This window comes from Larimichthys crocea, chromosome III (assembly GCF_000972845.2).
Source record: "Larimichthys crocea isolate SSNF chromosome III, L_crocea_2.0, whole genome shotgun sequence".
NCBI classification, from domain to species: Eukaryota; Metazoa; Chordata; class Actinopteri; family Sciaenidae; genus Larimichthys; species Larimichthys crocea.
In genome coordinates, this window is record NC_040013.1 from 2,874,308 (window position 1) to 2,897,000 (window position 22,693).

Below are 22,693 nucleotides of genomic sequence, written 5' to 3' on the forward strand. Positions count from 1 at the left end.
GCTGGTGTGCTGTTTTTTTTTTTCTTTCTTCGCCTTCCTCCATTAAACTGAAAATCCCAACCCAGCCAACAAAAAAAAAATGAAAGCCCCCAAACATTTCACATTGATACAGTAATTTAACCTCTCTCAATACTGCGTGTGATGAAACAATTCGCCGGGATTATAGGTATCGAAGAGTGATGGTGGTGGTTAAGGACAAAGCTTTGTCAAAAACATCACCCTTTGTGCTGTTTGGCCTTTTTCTTCCCCGTCTAATTTGGACCTGGATCAGAGGATGGAGGTAACGAGGGGGAAGAAAAGAGGGAAGATAACTGCAGTTCCATTCCTATACCCCCTTTACGAGTAAATTGGCTCTTTATTAAATTTAGGCTCCATCTATCAATACAAAGACCGGTATCGAAATTACTTTGTTGGCCACAAATCGTTGGCAATAGATTGAACCTCTCTTGAAACAAGGCCATCGTTTATCTGGTTCACATTTCCTCCTGAGGTGAAAAGGAGGCAGGACACACAATAAGACTTTCATTTGTTCCCTTGGGGAAGACAGATGTGACCCCCTCTAACCTGTGATTACAAGATAACCACATGTAAAAAATAAAAATCTATTAAAACATGCAGACCTGTTGGCTCACTTTAGATTCCCTCTGTTTTTTATTTAATGGTTTAATAGTGCTGTCAGGGGAGTTTGAGGCATGAGAGTCTCCCTGCACAGAGATTTAAACAGAAGTACTTCTGGGCTGTGCAAAGCTGTGTAGTTTGTCCCAGGAGGATGATGCATAAAGGAGAAGTTAATTAGTATGGATACAAAGTTCTTTTAAGATGTAATAAAGCCAGAACACACACACACGCTCCTGAAAAAGCTTCACACGCCGAGGTGAAAGGTGACAGAATACTGATGTGAAGGTGAAGGTGGAGGCAGTGAAATGATAATAGAGTGGCAGCGGCATTGTAGTTCGGTTTCCCTCAGTTCCACACCGAGAGCTGAAATTATCAGAGCAGCGGGTCTGGGGCCTAATATCCTTTTGTGCTGGCAGCGTATTGCCGAATGGAGATTGTGGATGGAAATAATCAGCCCCTTTAAAGGTCAGGGGAAGTTAAGCACACCCAAAGTAGACCATGACACATTCTAGCTGATAAGAAATAACTGTCTGTGTAAGAAAGAACGAGGAGAGTTCACCTTGTCCCATTTGTGCTATCGTGATTGCTCAACTGTCAGTCAAATTTAATGGCACATACGCAGTGTGCTCAGCCGCCACTATAAGAAACTCCAAGCTCTGGCTAAAGAACTATGAAGCAGACAGAGTAATGCCTTGAATAATAGTTTGATATTGACGGTAATACTATAAATTTCAGAGGTTATGAGACGTGCATTATTAGGGGGGCAGCAGAAAACAGTGAGATATTATCAGGTTTGAAGTTGACACGGCTAACACAGCTCCCTTCCTCGAGTGGTTGCTTGAGTCAATCTCCATAAGTCCCCATGTTTCACAGCAGAAATAAACATGTTTACAGCCTGGTACAAAAAACAGTTTTGGTCTCTGTAGCTAATTTCCCCGTTCATGACAACTGTACTGAGGGTGAATTTATATACAACTCACCTGTTCACATTATATTAAGGCTTAAAGTTATGCAGGATTAAGAGCGTGGACGCTTTGATTGACAGGTGGGTGTCGTCACAGATGGTTTGTTTGAGCACCCAGGCGTCATTCGGTCTGCCTCAGGTCTGCTGATCATGCACGTTTTTGCCGATATTTAGATGAACCGGGACGCTGCATATTTTCGGAAACCGTCAAGCTCTGTCACAACTTCACACTTTAGGATGTAAGGCGTTTGCAGTCTTTGTGCTGAGCTAAGCTACCCGGATGCTGTTTGTAGTTTCATATTTCATAGACAGATACGAGAGTCTTCACCAAAAAGTGAATATGTGTGTTTCACAAAAGGTTACACTATTCCTTTAACATCATTTCTATGTAAAGAGATATTAAAGTGTGAACGTCTTGTTATGGAGACAGAGTGATGGCTCTCAGTAAAGTTTAGGCACCAACAGAGAGGACAGATCATTTGGGAATCGTGACTTACAGCACTGTAGGCGATGGGAAGGTCACTCTTCGACTTCCCTCTGGGCATCAGTCTTGAAAACAGAGTGACAGCCCCAGAGACGCTGATAAGTAAATACAGTTTTAATGGGCTGTGAATGGCTGCTGGTAATCTGCACAGGCCCGGGGAAGTGGGCAGGGCACAGAGGGCGACGGGGCATTCTGCAGCGGTTATTATTAATGCTATCATAGATCAGATAGGCCAGGGGAGGACAATGAAAGGTGGTGATGAATTTGGGTCTCCTGTCTACCAACTGACTGGAGGACAAGCCACTGAGGCCGGGTAAGGTCACGGATGAAGGATACCACCCAAAAGAAGACACAAGGGACGATTCATTATGTATAGTATAGGATAGTATATACCTCGGGGACCTACTGAAGGTCATGGGCGAGTATGAGAAACTTCCAAAACATATCCCACAAAAGACATACTTCTTTGCAGCGACTGTTTTCAGTATTCTGCACAGAAAGCGCGTGCCCTTGCAAGAAACTAAACTGCCTGACATTCCAAAGTAAAATATGGCGATAGGTGTCTGCAAGTGGAAATGCAGTTTCTTGTAGCTTCATGTGTCTGACATTTCAGTCTCCAGTGTATTTTCAAGGTATGAAAGCTTGCAGATCTTTTTTTTTTTTCAGAGACATCAAAGACTCAAGACCTTTTTCAAGACATCAAAGATTTCAGACCTGTCCTCGGAGGGGTCCGCAAATCTGAGCGTCACATCTGTCCGCACACACAAACGCTTGTAATTCTTACCTGCGAGATATTTCTTTAAACAGTGCCTCCAGCCTGTTTTTAAAATTTCCTAATCTAGAGTGTCTTATCGGGTTTTTTGGAGGGAGATGGATGGTGTGTAAGTTTTTTACAGCCTGCTGTAATTTAACCCGGAAAATGGACTTACCATGTGCTGAACGCTGAGGAGTTTTTTTTTTTTTTAATGACTTTCAGCGACAGACGATGTAACCGAAGCCATCCAGGCTCTGCTGGTGCTCGCTCTGATTCCCAGCAGTTTAACAGACTTCAGTATAGCGCGGGCTTCAAGGGATTTGTCTTGAGTGTCGAGCTCTAGACGGGGGGCTACTCTTGGACGGCTACCAGCCTTTGTGTGAGTGATGTTCCAGCCCACCATTACAGCTCGGGAAATGACTGCTCTACATCAACACGTTCGTCCTCCCCACCACCACAACCTCTAATGCTTTTTGCAGCTGCACAAGAGTGCATTTGTTTCCACGATCAAATTGCACACATTTAGGCGAAAGCAAAAGTTTTGCACCGCACGGAGAAAAACAGAATTTAAAGTCAACAAGAAATGATGTCTTAAAAAGCAGAAGACGCAACCGTAATTTAGTGGTCAGACGAGATTTCAAACACAAGTACTAAGTGGCGTAGTATCCATCAGTCTGAATGTAAGTAGTGTTCTGGGAGACTTCTCTGTTTGCTAGCCTTTTTAGACATAACTGCTGCATACAACCCAAACAGAGTCAAAGTATAGGTTGTCATACCACAGCTTGCATTACGGATGTACTTTGGCAATTTTTTTTTAGTTGTGGCACATAAACATCCGAATAAATGTGAGAAGAAATATAATTAGTTCAGATATGAGTATAAAAAATGACGTGAATCAGACGGTATGGCTTCCGCAGTCATCAGATGTCAAACCCAACCGAACGCCTGAGGGAGATTTTTGGAGCGACATGTGAGACAGTGCTCATCATCAGAACAACAAATGAGAGAAAATATCTTGTAGAAGAATGATGTTCATCCCTCCGGTAGAATTCTGAGGCTTGTGAAATCTGTTCTGGTGGCTCATGTTGGACACTTTATATTGGGTTGTCCTTATATTTAGCACATCTGTATGTGACATGTAGGGCCTGAAAGCTGCAAAAAAAAAAATCATATTAGGGATGCATGATAATTTTGGCATATCGTTTGCAACAGCAGATACAGGCACCAAAATAAAATGTCTAACATTTCTGCCGATATGATGACTAAGTGGGTTCAACGAGTATGTCTGTGGTTTCTGAAATGGACCACAAAGTTGCTACATGTATTTTCAATGATTACTTCATAGCATTATAGCGTCAGTCATGTGACGAGGAGTCGAATCGTATTTCTTCAACACTACAAAATTATTTGCAAATCTCAAGAGACGACGATCTGTCAGAGGAGTGTGTTTTAAGTGTGGGCCATCATGGTGTGTTCACTCCACTACAGAGAGACTTAATGTTCTCTGCGATTAGGTGGAAACAAAATCCAAAATCCATCCATCTGTAACGGTTCATCAGGGTCACGGTGAGGCTGGAGCCTATCCCAGCTGACTTAGGGCAAAGACGAGTTGCCAGCTCATCACAGGGCACCCAGAGACAAACAAACACTCTTACTCACATGCAAACCCTGCACAGAAAGGTCCCAACCGAGGTTCCAACCAGGAACCTTCTTGCTGTGAGTAGTGGTGGCCCTGGCCAAAATCCATCCATCCATTTTCAATAACCTATCCTTACCTATCACATCGCTGGAGGGCTGAGAGTTTGGGTACACTGTGGACAAGTCTTCAGTTGATCAGAGGGCAGACAACCACTCACCATGAGCAGTTTAGAGTCACCTATAAACCTGCAGGTCCAAACGAGGAACTTTCTTGCTGTAAAGGGGGAACCACTGCACGACCGTGCTGCCTATCGGCCAAGATGAGTTGAGAAATATCGGCATATCAGATATCGTGCATCCCTAATCCATGTAAAGTTACATTTGCTTGGTGTGTGGTGTACTTGTAGACAACATACAAACAGCTGTAGCTCATAAATGCTGAGGTTAATGTTAGATCAGTATTTGTCAGCTCGTGTCTGCTTCATTTTTGATTAACAAACTCTGCCTTCCTTCTGTAAAATAAATCAGTCATTAATCATTAATCAGGTTCAATGCATCTTAAAAAAAAAACAGCTCCAAACTCACGTCAGGTCGTCACACTGATCCCAGCATGACAGACAAGCAAAGCGAAGAAACAAGTATAAATTTGACTGGTGGCTGACTCATCTGATATTTCTGCATTTAGTGTTTATGAATCTTTCTTTATCTTTCCTTCACGACACCATCTGCTCTGCAAAAGACAAAAAAGAAATCTGCTGCGTGACTCACTGCTTTAATCAATGACACTCATTAACTAAAATAAAATATTTTATTTCTGAAATTCAGTCTTGATGAATTCATCAGCAGCAACAAATGATTTCAAACTAAGAACACACACATATTCCTGCTGATGAAAGGAGCTTGAACCTTCATCTGCGTGCTGGCATGGAGCACATGGCCCTGAACGGGAAGAAGTTTGGCCACAACTGAACACACTGTAGAGACCCAGCAGCAGCAGCTCTCATCAAACTGCTGATTTCAGCCACTTTTAATCACAGATTTCTAATTCAGTCCACAGTGTCTGCACGCCTTTATATCTGTCCTCCACATCCACCTCCTCCACCTCCACATCCACATCCACATCCACAGCTCTGTTCAGTTCAGCTCCCGTGCCACACGGGGTCACTAGTGCCTGCCAAGTGGCGCGATCATGCAATAAATTGAACCCGTCCGATAACAACTTTTAAAGTCTGTCTTTTTTTTTTTGTCCGCAGAGGGCAACGGGGAAATTAATCAGGAGCCAAAGGCACGAGTTTGGGTACGCACTGAACTTAGGAGGGAAACATTTGGGTCGAATGTGATTTGGTGAAAAGTGCATAATAAATAATAAATTGTAATATAAATGTTGGTGTTTATCCTCGTTGCTACCTGTGAGGAGTGGTGTGTTGCTGTGGCGCCAGCCAGCAGCGCCAGTGATTGTCACCGCTCTGCTCTGTCTCCATCTCCTCTGCTGCTTCTCTCGACGCGCATTGGACGGCTGACAGTGCGTAAGCTCCACTGAAAACTGTAGCCCACACAACCTGTCTACATAAACACCGAAAGATGAAGGCTGGAAACCGGACTTGTGCTGAATATTTTGAACCGGTTGTCTAATTAGAAGGAGCATTTTTTGGGGCTCTGCGCGCTCTTGCTCTGCTGCGCTGCTGGAGTTGCGCGCAGGACTCCGCGGATCGTTCAGGTCGTCTTGGGTATGGATGTATGCTGACTTTATGTTGCAATTTCTTTACTTTGATATATTTACCACACATGATGCCGGGCTGGAGCTGCTGCCATTCCTCCCCCAAGTGTCGGACTCTACCCACTGCACAGCAGCCAACTTCAGGAGCCTGGTGATGCGGAGGACGCAGAGCAGACAAACTGACAACAAGGGATTGAAAACGTTTTGCCTGTTTTATTTGTCTGTTTTTTGTGTGGGGAGAAAATAGTTTTGGAGCTAGATGAAGGAGCCACTGTGAAGATGTATCACCACAGACGCTTCACACTGGGTTTAAGCATTTAACGAGGCGTCTGAGATGCGTTTTCTCCTCCACAAAATGCTCCAAAGAGTGATGCAAAGCTGCGCACAAGTTCCCTGTGTTCAGTTGTTGAATTTTCCAGACAGAAACAAGTAGATAAGACACTCGTGAGAAGGCTTTCAGCGTTGTTTTTAGGATTTTCTTTTACTGAAGACTGGATGAGACGCAGAAAAAGATGCTCTCTCTCTTTCATATTTTACTAACGATGCTGCAAGGAGGATTTTTTCCTTTGAACTAAGCCATTTCGGCTTCCATACAATTTCTGGGGGGATTCTTGTTTTTCCTAAAGGCTCAAAGAAACATGTTGCATATCCTTGCGCTTCAGTCGGTGGTGTTACTTTTTGGAGGTAAGCAACGATTTCAGCCTATTTGTCCTCTAGTTTCATCTGAGGAAATGTGTCCTTACAAATCACACGCAGACACACATAAAAGAAGTTGAATAGAAGGTGGAGGAGGAGTCTTTGGCAGGTAAAGGAGACAAATCCTACCTGAGGAACAGGAGAGCACTGCTGCGAGGGTGTCAGAGATTCATACCTGAATATATGTGCCATCATTTGCATGGTTTCTAATGAGGTTGTAGTGCAGGACAACAAGCAGTGTTCAAATCTGTTCACTTATATATTATATATCAGGGAGAACCAGTGCTCAGTGGAACCTGTACAACATACCCAGAGCAGCTTTGGCCTTAAATAACATTTATCTCATGAATATTTCAGTGCGACAGTGATTCTCTTGTACAACAGAAGCATTGGGGGCTTTATTGCCTCTTGCCCTGTCAGGTTATTACATCTAAAATCATCCCCGGGCACATAATTATTTAATGGGAAAAGTTACAGAGACCTGCAGTGCTTTCATGTAGCTCAAATCACAACATGACAATCACTGTGTGTGTGTGTGTGTGTGTGCATTCGTGCTGAAACAATAATAATAATAATGTAGAACTCATTTTCTATGCACATGACATTGCATCAGTCATCTCGGTGCCACAAGCAGGGAAAGCAGCATTTACTTTGGCTGCCCTGCAGCCACACTGTGCCGATCGGAGGGCAGCTAGCGGTCTCGTTAATGAATCCCTTCTGTCTTGTGGGAAAAGGGTTTAACCTAAAAGTCTATTTGGAAAATGTATCCTGTCCTCTGTTGTGAATCTTTTTCTCTGCACGGGCCTCGGCTGCAGACGGAACTTTGAGTTACTAGAAAGGTTTGTGTTCAACTCTGCATCTGCAAACAGCAAAGAAGAAAACATCTTTCTGCTTTATCTGTTCTTCCAAAGGATCATCATCTGATTGTATTTGTGTGTACGGCCAATCGTGTGTCAGTTACAATAAAAGAAACACGTCCACAGATTCCCCGCTGAGTTAAAAGGTCAAGCGTTGCCAGTAAGTCAACACTAAACACTCTCAAACTGCATCTCACGCGTTGCTCCTCGACATGCTCCCCTCTCTCTCTTCAGAGCTTCAGAGGATGACTCTGATTTGACAGCGTCTCTGTTATGAGCGCTGACTCACTGGCTTGAAGTGTACGGGTAATGATGTTCGCCATATGCCAAGGCCTTCTCAGTAACCATACACAGTGTGATACTAATTGAGCATTGTGTGTCATAAAGCTGCAGGACATAGCTCCTCACTGTGAATAGTGATGGAAATTGATAACACACTCCAGGAAATGAGAGGATCAGATCCATGCTAGGAAAGAGAGAGAAAAGAAAATGCCTGCACAGCATAATGAAGCTGTAATTAGGGAGGGAAATCTTCTGGGGTGATTGTGACCCTTTGTTTGGAAAAGCAGAAATATTATCAGACCTTAAATATTGTTTCAAATCTAGTAAAATGTCTTTGTGCTGGAGTGAAGATAAAGTCTAAGTGTCTCTTTGTGTTTGCAGCGAGGCGGCTTCACTCCTTATATTTTAGAAAAGCCTGTCCTCTCTGTTAATTGAAGCCGCTAGGTGTGTTCCAGTGAGAAGTCTCGCTGGGATTCCAGAGAGGAATAACCAATCTTCTTTCCCTTCGCCTTATCCTTGAGCTTAACAAGATCCAAAAAGGGATCAAGCAAGGATAGCCTTCAGTCTACATCTTTAAGTACTGAGCACATAGGCCATGCTGCCTCTTGTCTCCAATATCCGTGCCAAAGGATTGTCCTGCAGGATTTTTTGATATTTTGGAACACCCAACATTTTTATTAACCAGCGCAGAGATTCTTTTTTATCTGTAATTGTCTTCAGAAAAAAAAGAACCACCGCCGTGGTCCCCGCACCCCATCGCTGTGGCACACATCCAGATCCTCTGCTTTTTGCCCCTGGCAGTCCTTTAAGCCTCGCGACTCATGTCCTTGAGCAAGCAAGGACCAAGAAATGAGAGAGAGAGAGAGAGGAGTGACAAGCTGCAAGAGCAGACAAATGGTGTGTTTTTAAAAAAACTCGCTGTAAAAAGGAAAATACGCTCCAACCAGTGCACGAAAAGACGGGGCGACGTGAGGTTATCTGCAGGAGGCGAACTGTTGCTTCTGAAGCACGTTTGCATATGACTGTGTCTCTTTGGTTTAGGTCATCAAACTGAAATTAAACTGTCAGCCGGATGTTTTTTTCTCCAGTTAACCAAAGAGGCCCGAGTTCATCAACGCTCCTCGTCAGTGTTTAATTGCATTGGATCCAAGTCTTGGAAAATCTCATCGAGGAACTCCTGAATTCTTTCACAACCCTTTGACAGCTCATCACTTCTGCTTGTATCAGGAGCATATGGTCGTTAAGATTCAAATGAGTCTCTGTGTTAAAGCGAGCTTGCATTCGGAGCTGTAATGTAATTCCGCTGGTTTGTTTGGCGTTAACTCGGTTGTAGTGTTTATTTACGGATCAGAGGACATGAGAAGAACGGGAGAAATCCCCGGCTCTGTGGTATTTTTATCAAGGCTATCTTACCGCTGCGCTTTGAGCTCACCACTGTGGTGCACTTCTGAGATTCGTGACGGAGGACGCTGATAAAAAATCCAGTTTGGCATGGCTTGGGTGTTTTCTGTAGGAAAAGAAAATCACAGTAGCGGCACGGCTCAAGCTGGGTTTGAACTTATCTTGCTGTGTAATTACCAAGCATCAACTGTTTGTGCAGCAGAAGTTTATATGTCAAACTGTGCACCTTTGTTTGTTTAATGACCAGTTTATGAAACACACTGAGTAGGTGGACTCCCTCATACCTCCCTTTCATGCTCATTAGTGTCTCGGCTGTGTGCAGGCACACCATTACTATTCCTCATACATTATAGTTAAAGTATGTGTGGGAGGCATTTCCAATCCAAGAGTCAAAAGAGGGTTTTTGCTCCCATAAATTCATGTATCATCAGTGTAATGTCCTTTAATATTTCCACAAAGCACATCTGCCCTATGTTAATTGGCTCTTTATAACCGCCGTGATCTCACATTCAATTTAATCAAATCTCTTGATTAAAGAAGGTGAATCTATGTAAAAGCTTTAAAGGGAGGGGTCGTGAAATGTGTGTGTGTGTGTCTGAAGAAGGAGGAGGTGTGTGTGTGTGTGTGTGTGTGTGTGTGTGTGGTGGAGAGGGGGGTCATTGTAATAATTAACAAACATGCTGATGCAGTGTTTGTGCGTTCTCTCATCAGTGGATAGTTTGTGTGTCTGAACAGAGGACTTCCTCCCCATAAATCTGTCGGGGCGGGAGTTCACAGCCAGACTGTGCGCTCCAGTCACGCTGTGTCCAACTAAGGTGTGGTGCAACGGATGAAAGAAAGACTAGAGACCAGCAACAACCTGAAAACTTCAATGAACAGGAGTGAATTAACTCAGGCGGCTCCGGCAGTTTCAATTTAGATTGGTGAGGTATCAGATTCAGAGCTAAAATGTCTCGTGTGAAGTTAAAACAAGACGACTGGGCTTTGTTCAAATGTTTCCAGACATCACCAGCCCATCTGCATGGGTTGCTGCGGTAACGATGTAGGCGTCAGTAACTACGTACTCCGGTGACGCGGCTTCCCAACGTGGAAGCACGTGGGAAAATTAAAATCCATCATCTCGTCCTCCAAACAGTCGAGCTGTCAAGCCTCGGTGCAGAAGTCCTCTGTCCTACTGGTGTCCTTCCGCACCGCTCTGCCACTAGCAGCATGACTCCGCTGCTCTGATGCGCTTCTAAAACTCTGGACTTGATGTTGTTGTTTAAACCGAGTGAAGCAAAAGACATTTTGCACGCACACTTTGAGATGCATCTGTAGAAATCTAATCTAATCGTAATCGTGTTTCCAACCACCTCCAAATGTGGCTTGGCTCCAACTTGCAGGTGTTCTGACTTTCTAAAAATCAATCTGGATATTCCATAAAACAGATTTGGGCGGAGAGACGAGTAAAGCCAGTAGGATTCATCCTCTGGGGACCATGAATGTCGGTGTACATGTTTCTCAATCTAGCAACGTGTTGAAATATTTTACCGGATAAAAGAACATTTTTCTCTGGTGGTGTCCATCCTCTGGGGACCATGAATGTCATTGTAATCCATCCAATAGTTGTCGAGATGTTTCACTAAAAACCAAAAATGTCAGCCTCATCGTAGTGCTAGAGGATTCATCCTCTGGAGACCATGAATACTTTAGACCTAATTTCATGGCAAACTACCCGATCGTTATTGAGACATTTCGGTGAGAGCGATCACATTTGAATTCATCCTCTCGACTATGAATGCCTTTACATAATCTGTGCACTAATGCTGTCTCTGCAGCAGTCACTTAGTGACTTCTTTTACTTTGAACACAGATGAAAAGAAAGATTGCTGAAAACGTGAACTTGTGTCCTCTCACCTCTCGATGGCTTTGTGAAAGTCAGTGAGCGGTTCTGTGGCTGACATGGCAGCCTCTTGAAGTGACCACCTCCTGTGGTCACATTAGGGCGAGATGGAGCGCATGCTTTATGCCGAGTGACGTAATATTTCTGCAACGCAGGGATAAAACCTTGTTCACTCTGAAGAAGAGTAAAGGCTCTGCGATGGGTTCATTACTCTTGGTTCATTAGTAACAGTCTCGGCTCTGTGCCTTCATGTTCTTCTGCTGTTTACTTAGTTTGCACAGAGGGCTCTAATACAAATGCAACGTCGCATCTGTGCAGAACAATTTCACCAAACTTTTTATTTTAAGGCGCAGACATCTTAATAACGTTGAGATATGATGCTTTTTTTTCCCTCTTCACTGTAAATTTTCGTGCATGTTTATTCCAAATGGAAAATGAGGCAACAAAAAGATTTGCACTGTTTACTGTAATGTAAAAACTATTGAACTCAAAGAAAAAGAAAAAGAAAAACAACCACCAGACTAAGAAGTGGATTATGTTTTTATTACTTCAATACATTAATAAAATGTCATTAGCCTGGGAGCTTTCTGAGCTGGGAACAAAAACTGCTCAGACAGCATTCCACGATATTAGATATTTATGTAATATATCCTGCATTAAGGCTTAAACAATATGAATACACCCAAGAACTACATTTCCTTGGAGCTGGGTCTTCTCCGTGAGCTAAACTTTACAGTAGGTACGTTCTCTAGTTAACTTTATGTTCCGTTCCTCAGCCCGGTCTTGCTTCCTCGCTGTCAGCCCAGATGGATCCATAACTCCAATTGGTTATGAGTTTTTTGATTTGAGTAATCACAGGCAGGTGGCCGGAAAAAAAAGCTGTCACTACATCCGAGAGACCTGTCGCTGTCTATCAGAGGCTTCAGAGCTTTAATGCATTAGAGGCAATGATCTGACAGGTACATATTGTCAGGGCCCATTGACTTCTTTGTGGTGTGGCTGATTGATTGTGGAGATTGTGTTAAAATGGGAGTCGCCTTCCTCTTTGTGATTCAGAGTGGTGCGCTCATGCAGTGGAATGCTGAGCAGCAACCTTTAAAACTACCATTGAATTTTAATTTTTAAAATATATTAGTTTTATCCCTCAAGCAGTTCATTCTGCTCGTGAATAATCACTATTGTCTGCTGTGGCTGGAACAAGAGCGAAGAGTTTGTTGTGCCCTCTCATCTGTGACAGCAATCCAATGCACAGCCGAAGGAAGAATGAATTATGTTAGACGGAAAGGTGCCTCTGACACAGCATATTTTATAATGTGAATCAAAGAGCATTAGCCTAATATAAAACTCTTTGGGATATAGAAAGAAATCACTGTTTGAATCAACATATTTATTGCCAGTGAAGCAGCTCTGGGCTTCTACTTCAGCGTGACGTCACTGATTACATTTTCAGGCCCGTGGTGGTTTGTTCCGGTTCAGGATAACGACATTGTTATTCTACCTGAAATATCAGACGGATGCACATTCTTATCTCTTGTTTTTAACTATGAACAGCACCGGCTATAAGCAGTTGCTTTTATTAGTATTTATTAATGTGCCTTTTATAATATTGCTTTCCAGGGGAGAGAACAACAAAGCACTATCACAGCATTAATTAAAATATGGAACAATATCAGCTGCCATCGAAGCAAATGTAGAATGTAGAAAAACAAAGTGCACGTTAAAAGATGTTCTTTAGAGCGAGTATTAATTAAAAACATTTAAAGTAAAGCTTGCATGTTAAAATGTAAGTTCATCATCACGCAGCCCTCGCCACATACGCTGTTTCCGAAGATGAGACAAGTTAAGAGTTCTGATTTTATTTGTTTTCCACTGACTGCTGCAATGCAGTGATCTTCATTAGAACCAGACCAATCAGTCGGCAGGTCCAACAACAACACGCTGGCTGATATTAACTTACTGAAGATTTATTGGCGTATGTGTAGGCCAATAAATTCTAATAAGAATTAAAAAGTCTCGGTTACATAGCTCGCGCGCCACTGACAAGTTTATTTTTCAGCTGTAAAATATCTCGGTCATAATTCTTTTAATCTGCATTAATTGATTGGAGGCACTTTTGGGGGGGCAGTGCAGCAAGCTATAAATGGACATATTAGCACCCTATAAAGTTGATGCAGCAAACAGGTGCCTCGTATCCAGCAGGTGTGGAGCAATACCAATCATCTGAAAGTCCCGGTTCAAGGATGCCGGTAGATCGAAGTCCAATATTCACTCTTGGTCACAACAAACTCCCTGTTGAAATATTTACATCTTTAGCTGCCAAATGCTAAGCTAAACAGGGCTGTAAATCCAAAACAATGAGCTTAAAGAGCCTAAAACGCTCCGTAGAGCTGAGGGGAGTTGTGAGTGAGTCGTTACCTGTTGTTATATTGATTAGTGCAGCTTTAAATAACCCGATTTAAAGAAATCCATATTGGAAACGTTTGCTTATGTTGTGTGTTTTTATGTAAAAAGAAAATTAATATCGACCTATCCAATGACAGGCTGCATGCATAATATATACTACGACTATACGTGGTGTGTCATTATACATCGCCTGCATGTGTCAATATTTCTTTGTCTCTGTCGGTTGCATTCAAATTGGACCAAATGGGAAGAAAACCAGTGTGGAAGATTTACAGAATATGGGCGAAATGTTGTTTTAATTAGTGTGTAATCACTTGAAAATAAGAATCGTTGTGAAGTTTTGCAGCCTCCGTAGTTACTCCTTTATTTTAGCAAGGAGTAGGGGTGAGGCGAGGTGGTTGCAATCAGCTGCTCCACCACCAGATGCCACTAAATCCCATGCACCACTCCGTTACAACACTTTTCAGATGTTGTGGCACTGATTGTTGGAAATGTTTCTTTGATTTTAACACTGGTACTCAACACAAATATCTCTACATAATAATAATCATGTGTTCATTCACTACAACTCAGTTAAATAGTCTGAAGTGCACTCTGACCATTGGCTGGATGGTACTTGGTGTAATTGGAATGCCAGTGTGTGCGTTGACCCAATCAGTCTTGACACAATCACCGGTTCCTAATCAGTGTGAAAGTAATGGCCACCTCAGAGTACAATCAGTGTACAAGTTAGTCTGGCAGGAGTGGCTCTAACTTAATGAACTCCCCGGAGTGAACTCACTGAGTCAGTGTTTTCATAGACAAAGAGCACAAAAGTCCTTTTACGCACACTGAATCTAAAATGCACCGAGATGACGCTGGTTTATCCTGATCTTCGGCACATGCATGTAGCAATGACATGTTTTCATCTCGTCCTTGTTGCAGCCTTACAGTCTCTCCAGTTTTTGGCAGCCCGGAGTGTTCCTGCTGCTTTGTTTCCCCTCTTGCTATAGGGACAGTGAGCCGATGACGAGGGAGGATTAGATTTGTCCACTCAAAACACACAGACACTTTCGGCAATAGTGAGTCATTGGCCCCGTGGTGCTCAGTGGTGTCGCCCGGGCCAGGAGGGGCAGCAGTTGGCAGTCAGCACATCCTGCCACAGCTCGTTCTGTTCTCCACTATCTGCTCCTGCAGATTCTCCTCTTAACCCAGAGGCCCTCAATTTCACACAAATTGGAAGGAGACACACCAAGCTGAGGCAGAATGACCCCGGCGATAATGAGGGGTTAGCCTAAAAAATAATTCAAATTGGGAATAAAATCGTATAAGGATGTTAATGCAGCGCTGAATGTTGTCTTTCCACCTGCTCGGAATTAGAATTTGGATTAGTCACATCATAATAATTATTATTAGCCATGCTAGCACCATGACTTTGTGGACGGCACTGTCCGTCGGGCTGGATTCTCAGTCGGTCCACCACTTTTAGACTTAAACGAATTTTGTTCATGTTCCCTGGAGGATGAATCCTGATGACTTATGTGAAATGTCTCAATGTTTGCACTTGACTTTTCATTAAGCTCCGTCATCAGGTCAAAAGTTTAGTACAAAGTAGTCCCTGAAAACTAATCCCATCAGCCTTATTAGCAAATGTTGACATGGTTGGCAGGCAGCAAGCTGTAAACGGACATATTAGCACCCTATAAAGTCCATGTGGCAAACAGGTCCAGCTCCAGTTCAAGTCCAATATTCACTCTTCCTTTAGCTGTTTTGGTCACAACAAACTCCTGGTTGAAATATTTATATCTTTAGCTGCTAAATGCTAAGCTACAGTGAGGAGAACAAGTATTTGATACACTGCTGATTTCGCAGGTTTTCCCACTTGCAAAGCATGTAGAAGTGATATTTCTGAAAGTCCGTGTCGCCCAGCGACAGCCCCGAAACCTGAAGGATCTGGAGAAGATCTGTATGGAGGAGTGGGCCAAAATCCCTGCTGCAGTGTGTGCAAACCTGGTCAAGAACTACAGGAAACGTCTGACCTCTGTAATTGCAAACAAAGATTTCTGTATTTAAGTATTAAGTTCTGTTTTTCTGATGTATCAAATACTTATGTCATGCAATGAAATGCAAACTAATTACTTAAAAATCATACACTGGGATTTTCTGGATATTTGTTTTAGATTCCGTCACTCACAGTCGAAGAGTATCTATGATAAAAATTACAGACTTCTACATGCTTTGCAAGTGGAAAAACCTGCAAAATCAGCAGTGTATCAAATACTTGTTCTCCCCACAACCTGCAAAATCAGCAGTGTATCAAATACTTGTTCTCCCCACTGTAAACAGGGCTGTAAATCCAAAACAATGAGCTTAAAGAGCCTAAAACGCTCCATAGAGCTGAGGGGAGTTGTGAGTGAGTCTGTTGTTATATTGATTAGTGCAGCTTTAAATAACCTGATTGTTTCATTATTGTAAGTGTCGTTGTGAGCAGTTTGTTTATTTAAAAGAGGTTATGAAAAGTCATAAAAACAAAACACAATAAGACAATAATTCAGGGACTTAGGTAATCAAACTTTAGTTAGTTTACTTGCTGACATACCCATGGGTGGGTGCTAGCACTTAATGGGTTGAAAGTTCAGAAATGTAGGCTGCAGGCAGATAATTGACGATCGTTGAACCTTAGAATTGAACTGAGATGTATCGGCAGGCAGTGCAGGGAGGATGATCTGATTGTTTGTCTTTGCATTCATTAAAAAGCCCAGCAGCATCGTTTCATACAGCAGCAGTGCAGACAATAAAGAGCCGTATGGATTTTGAACAATAATAATAATAACACATGCCTTTTTGTGAGCACAGAAGTCATATAGCAGAGTATAGCATGTTAAACACAATATTATCAGTTGATATGAGTCTTGAAATCGATTTCGGCAGTGACACGTGGTGCAGAGAGACGGAGGCCTTGGTGTGGTGTCGCTCAAGAGGTCACGCATCAGCCGGAGATGAGTGCAAACAAGCGCTTTGTGAGTGGCTCTCTGCCCTGCTGGGTTGCATTTGATTACTATTGCCGCTTTGTTTCGTGCTGTTTTTGTGCATTCCCAGAGAACCTTGAAGACTGTTGTGTGAAGGCCTGTAATTAGATGTTCTGGGACTATGGCAACTGCTGAAACTCGTCGTGATGTAATCTTTGCTCCATCCTTAATTGCACATAACATGTGTGTAGGATGGCTAATTTAACCCAGAAACGGTTTATATTTTTTAAAATCTGTCCGTTTCTCTGTCGGGTTTTATTTTTCATACAGCCTGTCTGGAACTAACAGAATTGCTTTGACAGAGGATCACACAAACAGTGCCAGCCTGCATTCTTAAAGTAAGGATGACCGCTTTAACAATATCCATGCCAAGGGAAAAGGAGAAAGCAAAAGTACAGCATGATAAGACGTTTTAAAAAAAAAACAGCCAAGCATGTCAGATGTTGTGCTTATCTGGTCTTTTCCGAGACGGAAGCCAGGGCGGTTCATCCAAATAAATATTCAGGGTCTCGACACGGCAACTTTTGTCCGAATGAGAAATACGTTTGGGGATAAATTGTGAGCTGACCAGCAAACACACAGAGAGAGAGAGAGAGACAGCAGCCTCCTGCGAATGAAGACAGATGAGAAGTGAAGAATCACTCCCTGTTCCTGTGATGTGGCACGGTAAACACAAGCTCACAAACACAGGAGAGAGAAACAGAAACACAGGTCGTCTCGCACAAAAGCATACAAAGTACATAAAGCCTGACCGCGTAGGATATATGGAGGAATTCTATCAATTATTTGATAAGAGATCTCACAATTTCAGAGAGGGAACTGGGAAGTGAACTCTAACTGTGATTTATTTTTTGGTATATCTCTTCATGTTGTAAGAAATAGACCTATGTTGTAACAAGTGGGAAACGGCGATCCAGAGAGAGAACCAGGAGTGGTGAAGCAGCGTTTAATCATAGTAATGGAAATGAACGAAGCCTCGGCTTGAACCTCTAATGATTCCCCTCGTGTGAAAGTTAAACTGTTCGACGGCAGAAGAAACTGCTACAAAACAATTGTTTTGCTTTTCCACTTATCAATTTCAAGAGATTGTTGAAAAAGAAAAAGTAGAAGGAAGGCGAGAGGTCAAAAACTGTGCAGCTCCGCTCTGTTCGCCTGAATGCCTCCCGGTAACGCCCCCAAACTCTCTTTAGAGTATCGAAAAGTGGGAAAAAAAAGTGCTTAGCTACTAGGAAGCAACAATCATAGTCAGCTATTCCAAAATATAACAAATGTAATATGAATTTTACACATTTAAAACGATCTGCACACATTTTACATACTGTAAATATGAACTGTAAATGCACCAAACATGTAAATACTGCAGATATTCCTTCTGATTCCTTAATAAATGAATGAAGCGTGGAAATAACTTTTGTTATATCAACTTAAATTATTGCATGCTAATTATTTAAACATCAACATACTTTGTTTAGGCTCCTACAGTATGACTGAACCTGTATAGCCATGCTTTTACACACTCCTACGTGAAACCACCACCAAAATAATCAATTTTGCAATATACAGTGGGTATAGACGTGTGACTCTTCTTTTCACCTGATGCATGACAAAATTCACTTTTAAAAAACAACTCCAACCATATTCAGCTATTTCTTCACCCGCTCGCCGAGGTCCAGACCAGCAGAGAAAATAAATCAAACCGTGTAGCACGGCAAAGTGCAGAACGACGCGCTGTCACTCACCTGAATGAGGTTTGTTTTGTTTTTCCCCCTCACAGGTTTTTTCTTTTTTACAGTGCGTAGCACCGCTGACAAAAGAATGACAAGTCACCAGAGTCATCCAATGAGCGGGTGACCCGTCGGTCCATCTGATTTCATGCTTGGTTTGTTTATGAATGAAGGCAGCGTGAACCCTAAATGCACTGAACTGAAATGCAGAATGGAAAGTGAATTACAGAACAGCCAACATCCAAAAAGGCTAATAAAAATGTTTGTGTTGTTTGTGTTGTTGGATCTTCTACTTCTCAAATATGAGCATTATATTATACAGTGATATTGGAATCATGTCTTTTAGGTGCAGTATAGATGTCAGAACTGGAATAACTGGAACCAGAGGTCATTATAATCACCAGAAATGCTGCTGCACATTACTTAATGTTTCTCAGGGGAGATTGCTACCACCTGCAAGGCCAGGTTTTAGTGTGCAGGCTAGCTCTTATTGCAGATTTTTGATCTTTTAAATTCATCTAAATAGATTTTAGTTGGAATTTACATTTGAAAATGAAGTGATTTGTCTTTGTATTTGTCTCGTCTTTGAGCCGTTTCCTTCCTTTATTACCATTTTCTCCAGACAGACTTTCTAAACAGAGCTGGAGAGAGTCTATTCCAGAGTGAGACACACAGAAAAGTTTTCAGAATCGGAACAAGAAGTTATATGTGTGCATGAGTTATGATATATATATATATTTTGGAGAGAAGCTGACTTTCTCTCATAGTTATTTTTATAGTACTATCAATTATTTCTAAATGAGGACTCTCGTTTTGAAGCTAAACAAGCTACTGTACTAATTACTGTAACAAACTTTTCTCAACTAATCTTTCAAGGACAGTCGTCTTTTGCGTTCTCCGTTGATTAACTTCTACCTTGATCCTCACATCTGAGGTAGGTCTCAGTGTTTCTCTTGGATCATAGACTGCACAGACATCCTGACGTCGCCCATTGTTGGTTTTGTCGACTGCTGTTTTCGAACCCTCGCGTTTGGCCAGATGCAGTGGTAGCAACTTGATTTGTCATTTTAGTCGTAAATCAGAAGGCAGCCACGCCCTGAAGCATAACCTGCTTTATCACCAATAATCAAGACCTGAAACTAGTGAATGAGACCATAAACTCATGAGAAAACTGTTTACTGAGGTCATAAATCAAGTTTGTTTCTCATAGACTTCAGTCAGACAAGTAGAGCTGCCCCCATCTCCGGTGGCAATTAGAAAGAATGCAGCTTTGAGGCACTTAAGATCTGGACACTACATCCACTTCTCTCATGCAGTCTGTGCTCTCAATGGGTGGAGAATATATTTTAGTGCTATAAATGCTAAAGTGGAAAAGCATAGGGCCTTGAGAGCTCTTTGTCATGCCTGATCCCTGCAGCAACGATAGGCTGAACTTCACAGTTAAGATAGGTGTAACGTCTGACTGATAATTTAATATGCCGACACTACGTTGCTTACTTTTTTTTCCCACAGAAAGAGCGTATGGTTTCAAAATATTGGCTCCCTTCACTGCTTTCCACGGGCGTTGAGTTTACAGTAGTTAGGCAGGAAAAAAGCGTGGTGCTTCAGTTTGGCCTGCCGAGGATTAACTCAAACACTGAGTGATTGTTTTTTCTGCCTGCAGAGCAGCTCGGCGTCCAAGAAATGTTTGTAGAACAAAAATTATAATTAGCTTCCATTTCCTTACCTATTTTTTTCATTTTTTTCCAAGACATTAGAAAGCCCACGTCTGCAGAGGTGGCTCGAGAGGAATCGTCTAGTCTTCTAGGATTCCTCCAGTTTTCTGGAGAGTAGAGTGAGTCGCTGTCAATCACCGAAATAAAGTTCAGCTTGGCAGTCGGACAGGAAGGCAGCGTAAACAAAATGTGCCCTGCCGCATTGCTGGTTGGAAATATTTCCTTAAAACTAAAAGATTTTGTCAGTGGCGTGAAAGCACACTGCTTTTTCCTACTGAAATCTGAAATACAAACATTTCTCTCCCCTTGCTTTAATAGCTTTTTTTTTCTTCTTCCCCTGGCCCAAAATAGATCTACTTGTTCATGGAGTTAGTTCCCCACTCTTGACAGGTTTTAGGTTAAACTGCAGATTTAAAGCCGGCCCATCTGGAGCCACAGTAAAAGCTCTTTTCACAGGGGAATGAGGCAGCGTTGGGCGAATGGGCACTTCTATAGAGGGACAGAGAGCGTCGTATTTTTACACTGCGGAGGATTAAGTGTTATGTGTACACACACACACACTCGCACACACACGACCCTTTGGAGAATGAAACGTGACAAACACATCATGTTAATAAGAAGGCGATGACAGATCTCTGTGTGTATGCATATCTAGCTGAAACATGAAAGTAGCTACATTTAAAGGCTAAAGGTTTCTTTGGTGTTTTTTTTTTGTTCTGTCTCTCTGTACGGTTTATTTAAGAATGTGCACCAAAGCAAAAAAAAGACCACCTTGACCTGTTTTCAAAGGTGTACAGAAGTACAGAGAGTCAGATGACATCTGGCCAGAGTGCAACACCTACCACTGCTATTATTGTAGCCGCTGCAGTCGTAAAAGAAACATGTTGTTTATCATCGTTACTATGTTTCTGTGCTGTGTGTCAGTTTGTCACAGGAGCCTGGTGCGGTTCTTGGAAGATACTTGCGATTGGTTCATACAATCAATGTTTCACTGCAGCTACAAACAGTGTAAAAGACACACTGCTTACTTCAAACTAAAAAGTTTTCAAGACAAAAACATGTTAGTTTAGTTTTTAGGCTTTTTGGCTCGCATGATGGTAAAATTCCAAACTTCTGATGTTTTAACAGTGCTTCAGATAGTGTACATCCCATTTGATTCCATAGTCTCAGAATAACCTTCCTCTAATGCTATAATCAATATCAACCAGAATAACGCATAGAGCACTAACGTGTCATGTCATCAAATGTCCATTGTTAATAAACTAGACTAAAATTTGACACATAGGTTCGTGGACCTGTGACGCTGAACGTCATAATTTTTATAGATATTTGATCATAAACTAATGTTTTGGACAGATTGAGATTTGGTGCTAGATTGAAAAGTCAGAGCATTAATTAAATAATTGAGATTCATCCTCTTGGCACCACGGACGTTTTTACCAAATTTATCCATCCCCTAGATGTTTATTTCCCTATATACGTGGAAACTTTGGTCAGGTGGTGGTTCCAGAGGGGAAACCAGGAGCTCTCAGAAGTCATCATCTGGGGAACGTGAATGCCTGTTCAAACTTTCAGATGTTTTTCCAGCTGTTTTCAGATTTCAGATGACAGAGCTTTGCACAAGCTCGTCAATAAACCGAGAATACAGATGATTCGATGCAATCCTTTGTTTGATGTGTGGAAACAAACCCAAGCAAACATTTGTCTTTCTGTATTTGTATCTGTTTTAACTCTACATCTACTCGGCCAAGGCCGCGGTAACTAATGTGTGTGTCTGTTTGACTGACAGTTAAGATTTTAGGATTTAGCAGGAGCTCTTTGATAGTTTCACTACTTTTCCTGCCGGCTTCTTCATGTCTCTTCCTCTCTGAGCTTCATATCTTTGTTTGTCTCCGTCTGCACCGCCTGCAGCGAATCCACACCTGTTTCTCTCCATTCACATTTTTTTTTTTTTAAATTGATGTTAAATACATTCGCACCACCTCCAAATCTTTGCCTGGCAATTTGTCTGAAAGCACCATTGAGCTTCAGATAAAGACATCCACATTAGGCATTTATGGTCTAATAGCAACGTATTATTCAATCAAGGTCAATTATCAGAATAATTATCGTCTATTCATTAGCAGCAAACGTAAGGTCTGGTGCGGTAGAACATAGAAAGAGAGAAAAAACCTACACTGCACAGCCTGAAGACTGAAGCAGTGTGGCTCCATTTACAAGGATTCAGGCTTGTCAGGAGAGCTCCAGGCAGAATTTATCATCCTATATGTGGGTGACCTTGGGGAAAGGTTTACCAGTAGATTTGGGGAGGGAGCAGGTTGGATGTGGAGGCACTTAAGCATGCAGAGACACTGTGCTACAGAACTCTTTCATTTACAAGCTCTGTTTTTCACACCTTGCTATAAATAAAGGGATTTGGGGGGGAAATCTTCCCTCTGTACCGACTATATAAACTGATTTAATTAACTTTTACGGATTTAACAGCTATCATCCCACGGTTTCTTTGCGAACCCTCTACAGCCTCAGAATACTGTACTGGCTTTAACAAAT

The 22,693-nt window shown here is 42.2% G+C and overlaps 1 protein-coding gene across 1 annotated transcript in view; it reads left to right on the forward strand.

Moving 5' to 3' along the window:
• The first annotated feature begins 5,775 nt into the window (after positions 1-5,775).
• The window catches only part of si:dkeyp-14d3.1 (transmembrane protein 132C), a 138,161-nt gene continuing 121,243 nt past the window's right edge, over positions 5,776-22,693 (forward strand). Inside the window, exon 1 of the mRNA XM_027273735.1 lies at positions 5,776-6,859. Within this exon, the coding sequence (XP_027129536.1) occupies positions 6,814-6,859 (46 nt within the window). The 5' untranslated portion in view covers positions 5,776-6,813. The remainder of the gene's footprint in view (positions 6,860-22,693) is intronic.